The 6,000-nt window shown below is 47.0% G+C and overlaps 1 protein-coding gene across 3 annotated transcripts in view; it reads right to left on the bottom strand.

Annotated features, from left to right (window-relative positions):
• The window catches only part of LOC140493449 (carnitine O-palmitoyltransferase 1, liver isoform-like), a 56,122-nt gene continuing 50,122 nt past the window's right edge, over nucleotides 1–6,000 (bottom strand). For all 3 annotated transcript variants that reach the window (XM_072591891.1, XM_072591893.1, XM_072591892.1), the window contains exons 16-19: nucleotides 4,924–5,076; nucleotides 4,104–4,217; nucleotides 3,250–3,342; nucleotides 1–459 (exon numbers count right to left, since the gene is read on the bottom strand). In XM_072591891.1, coding sequence (XP_072447992.1) covers nucleotides 373–459; nucleotides 3,250–3,342; nucleotides 4,104–4,217; nucleotides 4,924–5,076 — 447 coding nt within the window. In that variant the 3' untranslated portion in view covers nucleotides 1–372. The remainder of the gene's footprint in view (nucleotides 460–3,249; nucleotides 3,343–4,103; nucleotides 4,218–4,923; nucleotides 5,077–6,000) is intronic.

The following is a 6,000-nucleotide window of genomic DNA, read 5'->3' as shown; positions in this document are numbered from 1 at the left end:
CAAGGTGAAGAAGCTCTCTTTAATTACAACAATGGGGGCGAGGTTGGGAAACAAGACTCATTGACCGCACCTCCCTTACCCTGTGCACTATCTCGGGTGAGACTCCACACAATTGCACCCCACCCCCACCAGCTCAAAAAGAGGGCAGGCTGTTTTCCCCTCACCTCCCACCCCCACAACCATCCTCAGCTCAGTCCAGCCTTCGCGGTCTTTGAAATTACAAAGACAGACAAAATAATCCACCCAGAATGGCCGCTCAGGGAAGAGTGGCAAAGGGGAAGAGTGATGCAAAGATGCCAGCCGTCAAATCGTTCTGTGCCACGCCTCTGAAAGTTGCTCTGGGGTAAGCTGCAGCCATTGCTGTGATTCATGTTACTGGCTGGGCCTGTTGTTCAAGTTGAACAGGGTCAGGATATCAAGCATAGATTGTTGGAAATGCTTACCAAAGCGATGAGAATCCTAAAGGCAAAGAAAAGCAGTCACAACATTAAAACCAGCTGGTGTTTTGATGACCTGAGCACGCTGGGAGACAATGTATACCCCAAACCCTCCCCTATCTGGGTTCACAGGCCTGGGGGAAATGGATGTAGTCAGAGTGCAAAGGAAGAAGAGAGCATGACATATAGTAGAGAAGAGAGAACGTGGGAGAGTTTCAGCATAGGAGATGGAGAAAGAGAGAGAGAAAAAATGACAGAGAGAGGAGGAGGGAGGGTGACAAATATTGGAGGAAAGAGAGGGAAGGTGTGTCAAAGCGGAGGGAGAAAGGGTGACAGATATTGGTGGAGAACAAGAGGAGGTTGACAATGGAGGAGAAAGTAGTAAGAGAGGGATGTAGGGTTAGGAAAGTGGAGGAGAAAGAGGAAGGGTGACAGACACTGGAGGAGAGAGAGAGGAAAAGGAGTGTGACAGAGGAGAGAAATATGGAGAGGGTGACAGACCGTGGAGGAGAGACATAGGGAGGTAAGGTGATAGTGTGGCAGAGAGGAATAGTGAAGACGACATTGAGTATGCTTTCTTTTATTGGTCAAGAGGATTGGGTATAGGAGTTGGAATGTCATGTTGCAGCTGTTACAGGACATTGGTTAGGCCACTTTTGGAATATTATGTGCAATTCTGGTCCTCTCCTATAGGCAGAGTGTTGTGAAACTTAAAAGGGTTCAGAAAAGATTTACAAGGATGTTGACAGGGTTGGAGGGTTTGAGTTATAGGGAGAGGCAGAATAGGCTGGAGCTGTTTTTCCTGGAACATCGGAGGCTGAGGGGTGACCTTATAGAGGTTTATAAAATCATGAGGAGCATGGATAGGGTAAATAGACAAGGTCTTTTCCCTGAGGTGGGGAGACCAGAACTAGAGGGCATAGGTTTAGAGTGAGAGGGGAAAGATATAAAAGGGGTCTAAGGGGCAACGTTTTCACGCAGAGGGTGGTGCATGTATGGAACGAGCTGCCAGGGGAAATGGAGGAGGCTGGTACAATTACAGCATTTAAAAGTCATGATTTGGAGATGCTGGTGTTAGACTGGGGTGTACAAAGTTACAAATCACAACAGTGGGTTATAGTCCAACAGGTTTAATTGGAAGCACTAGCTTTCGGAGTGTCACTCCTTCATCAGGTGGTTGTGGAGTACACAATTGTAAGGCACAGAATTTATAGCAAAAGTTTACAGTGTGATGTAACTGAAATTATACATTGAAAAATATCTTGATTGTTTGGTAATTCTCTCATCTGTTAGAATGACCATGATAGTTTCACTTCTTTCATATGTAAATCACAAAACGTTTTTTAAAAAAGTTACATTCTCAGGTTAACTGTAACAATTGGTGTCAGAGCAGATAAGATGTTGTGTCTGGGGTGGGGGTTTGAGAGTGTCTGCGAGAGAGAGTGTATATGTGTGTGAGTATAAAGTTGTCTAAGTCTGCGAGACACACACACTCCCACATACACCCTCACACAGACTTAGACGACTTTACATACACACACACTCTCTCTCTCTCTCACAGAGAGACACTCAAACCCCCACCCAGACACACACACACACACACACACACAAATAAACCCACATACACATATACGTTTGTGGGGTGAATTTGTACTTGCAGAGTTATCTAGCACTTTACTCAGAAACTGCATGAATCCATGTAAGACTGTTAACTCACCTTTTTAGGTTAGAATCAGTCTAAACATTATGACATAGACAGGGAACACAGGGGGCTAACACCTTCAACACCTCAACATCTTATCTGCGCTGACACCAATTGTTACAGTTAACCTGAGAATGTAAACTTTTTTTAAAAATTTTGTGATTTTCATATGAAAGAAGTGAAACTATCACGGTTATTCTAACAGATGAGAGAATTAATAAACAATCAAGATATTTTTCAATGTATAATTTCAGTTACATCACACTGTAAACTTTTGCTATAAATTCTGTGTCTTGTGATTGTGGAGTACACAATCACCTGATGAAGGAATGGCGCTCCGAAAGCTAGTGCTTCCAATTATACCTGTTGGATTATAACCTGGTGTTATTTAATTTGTAATATTTAAAAGGTATCTGAATGGATATATGAATAGGAAGGTTTTAAAGGGATATGGGCCAAGTGCTGGCAAAAGGGACTAGATTAATTTCGGATATCTGATCAGCATGAACGAGTTGGACCAAAGGGCTTGTTTCTGTGCTGTACATCTCTGTGACCCTATGAATGGTGACATGATGGAGGAGAGAGAAATGGAGACAGTGAAGGTGACGGTCTGTGTGTGTGTGTGTGTGTGTGTGTGTGTGTGTGTGTATGTGTGTGTGTGTGAGAGAGAGTGAGTGAGGAGAGAGAGAAAAAGAGAGAGAGCAGGAAAGTGACAGTGGAGGAGAGAGAGAGAGATGACAGACAATGGTGGGGGGTGAGAGGGAGAGAGGTTAAGAGATGGTGAGGAACAGGGGATTAACCAGTGAAACAGACAATGACAGTGAGGAAACAGCTTTCTCTCCACAAAGCCTATGAAGTACTGAGAAATGTGGAGAGACTGTCAGGGTGAGATGTTCAGTCTTGAGGCTGTGGATCACCAGCCCTTTCCCTCCAAACCCTGAGCTCTCTGCCACTTTCCAATGGAATAAGATTAACCCAGCCACCCGAGTCCTGCCCACTCCACAGCAAGACAGTCCTGGGGACAGTGTGTGACACCACCTTCCCCTCCCACCAATCCCCGAACAACCCTCCCCAGCCAACCACACCTGGTTTGTCTGATGTGGGACTTACCGTCTCAGGACTGGAGAATTTACATGAGATGTGCATGTTAATGAGTGTCTCTCCGACCATAATGTACGAGACTCCGTAACCATCATCAGCCACCTGCCAAAACAGACAGTGATCATGCACAGACAGCAATTATAAATGGGGAGAGTCGGCCAGAGGGAGAAGGCCCTTCAGTCCATTCTCCAAACACATGATCCCATTCCTCCTTCCCACCCCCCTCTGGGTCCCCTAACCCTCACACCCACACAGGTGCCCTCCTTCCCCACCCAAGATCTTCCATGTGGGTGAGGGTGGCACAGTGACTCAGTGGTTAGCACTGCTGCCTCACAGCGCCAGGAACCCGGGTTCAATTCCAGCCTTGGGTGACTGTGTGTGTGGAGTTTGTACACTCTCCCCATGTTTGTGTGGGTTTCCTCCGGGTGCTCCGGTTTCCTCCCACGGTCCAAAGATATGCAGGTCAGGTGAATTGGCCATGCTAAATTGTCCGTAATGTCAGGCGCATTAGTCAGGGATAAATGTAGGAGAATGGGTCTGCGTGTGTTACTCTTCGGAGGGTCGGTGTGGACTGGTTGGGCCAAATGGCCTGTTTCCACACTGTTGGGAATCTAACCTAATCTATATTAGGTAATTGAAGGGAATCGAATCTCTGAGCTGTAACAAATGGAGTTTTCGCTGGGGCCCAGACATCTACCTCACTCGGTGTCTGCCCCCTCACCCCCTTCCCCTAGAGGGTAGGACCACACCAGCCTTTCCTCTGCCTGGACTGCCAAGTCTGGCTCACCCAGGAGAGGGAGTGAACACCAGTCCAGCAATACCTGCTTCCCCTCATACCCCACCTCCATCAGCACGGGACTCACCGGGCCAAAGCCCCCTCCGCTCGACACGTACTGGGGAAATCTGTTGACATCCACGAGTTCAAGCAGCTGGTGTGGGGTCTGGCTGGTGGACAGTTTCCAGGGCTCTGACAATACCTGAAGGAGACACACAGAATTAACAGAGAGACACACACACAAAAATCAGAGAAGGGGCACAAGAACTCTCCCACCCACCATTGCCTACTTGCCAATCAGGTGTCCCTTGAGGGATCAATGAGCTCAGGCCAAGGGTCATCAGCCTCTGTGTTTATTCAGTCAACGGGCATGGGCACCATTGGCAAAGGTAGCCCGATTTGCAGTGGGTCAGATCAGGAAAGGGCGATGGATTTCCTTTCCCAAGAACAGCAGTGAATGAGATGGGTTTTTCCTGTCATTGTGATAATCATGACAGCTGTTAAATTCTCTTAGTTTTAATAATTAAACTTAAATTCCAACAAGCACAGGCCCAGGGTGTTGGACTGAGCTCTTGGTTATTAATCCAGCTTGGCTCATGTTTCCCGATCCTGATTTACAGATCAGCTCCTGTGCCACTGATTCCGTTCCCTTGATCCAGACAGACTCTCTGCTGCAGGAGCGAGGGAGTGCTGAGCTGTCACAGCTACCAGCTTTTGGAATGAAATGTCCCAGCCTCAATGAAGCTAATTAACTGGTGCCATTTGGCCCGTTGGTTGCCAAATGGAAACTGCTTTGATTGTTTGAACAATTGCACAGTCCTGCAGCTCTCTCAGAAAACAAAGTCCAAATGCAGCTCGGTACAAAACGAGGAAGCACACAGCACAGTGCACAGTCCAATAATACCCACCTCCTTCAAGAATGGAGACTCCACCCCCAGGTATTTGGACACCACGTAAAGACAGAAGAGGTGCCGATCAATGCCAGCACCTGTCATGGCATGACGGTACAGATCCTGATGTTTCTCCGCTGCCTGTTTGAACAGTTTCAACTTCTGTTCCCGCTGAGAGTTAGACAGAAAGAAACACAGTGATTCCCACAGCAAGGCTTCACCATGACCCTATCCATTGCGCTGTGCAGACAGACTTCAAAAAGAGGAGGATTGCAAAATCTCTGTACTGGAACACTGAAGAAAATCCAAACTGACATACTTTGACAATAGGATCTGGAAAAAAGTGGGGGCTCATTAGGAACCAAAACGGTTTTGGAGCTGGAAGATTTAGCCAAGGTTTTAAATGAGTACTTTTGTATCAGTATTCACGATAGAGAAGGACAATGTAGGTATAGAGATTAGTGAAGGGGCCATGATATATTGAATGAATTAGCATCAAAATAGAGGAGGTAATAGTGGTTTCAGCAGGTGGTTTGAAAGTGGATAAATCCCCATTCCCAGGCTGCTCTGGGAGACAAGAGACAAAGTTGCAGGGGCTCTGGCAATCATTTTCAAATCCTCTCCTGCCACAGGAAAGGTATCAGAGGACTGCACAACAACTAATGTAGTACACTGTTCAATGAGGTGGGAGGCATAAATCAGGAAACTGCAGGCCAGTGAGTCTAATGTCAGCAGGAGGGAAATAATTCGCAAAGGTAAAGTGTGGAGCTGGAAAAAGCACAGCAGGTCAAGCAGCATCAGAGGAATCAACATTTCAAGTCAGAAACTTAAATCAGGACCAGGGAGGGAGAAGGGGGCTGAGAAATAAATAGATGGAGGGGGTGGGACTGGGGGGAAAAGGTAGATGGGATGGTTATAGGGGGATGGAGATAGGAGGCGATTGTGATTGGTCAGTGGGAAGGGTGGAGCGATAGATGGGAAGAAAGATTAGGTCAGGTCAAGGGGGCAGGTGGAGAAGGAGGGCTGGATCTGGGATTGGGGGGGGGGGGGGGGGGAGGTGATTTGAAAGCTAGTGAATTCTACAATTAAGGCCAT

Source organism: Chiloscyllium punctatum, chromosome 22 (assembly GCF_047496795.1).
Source record: "Chiloscyllium punctatum isolate Juve2018m chromosome 22, sChiPun1.3, whole genome shotgun sequence".
NCBI classification, from domain to species: Eukaryota; Metazoa; Chordata; class Chondrichthyes; order Orectolobiformes; family Hemiscylliidae; genus Chiloscyllium; species Chiloscyllium punctatum.
The sequence above is the reverse complement of the archived record's forward strand: the minus strand, read 5'-3'. Positions and strand labels throughout refer to the sequence as shown.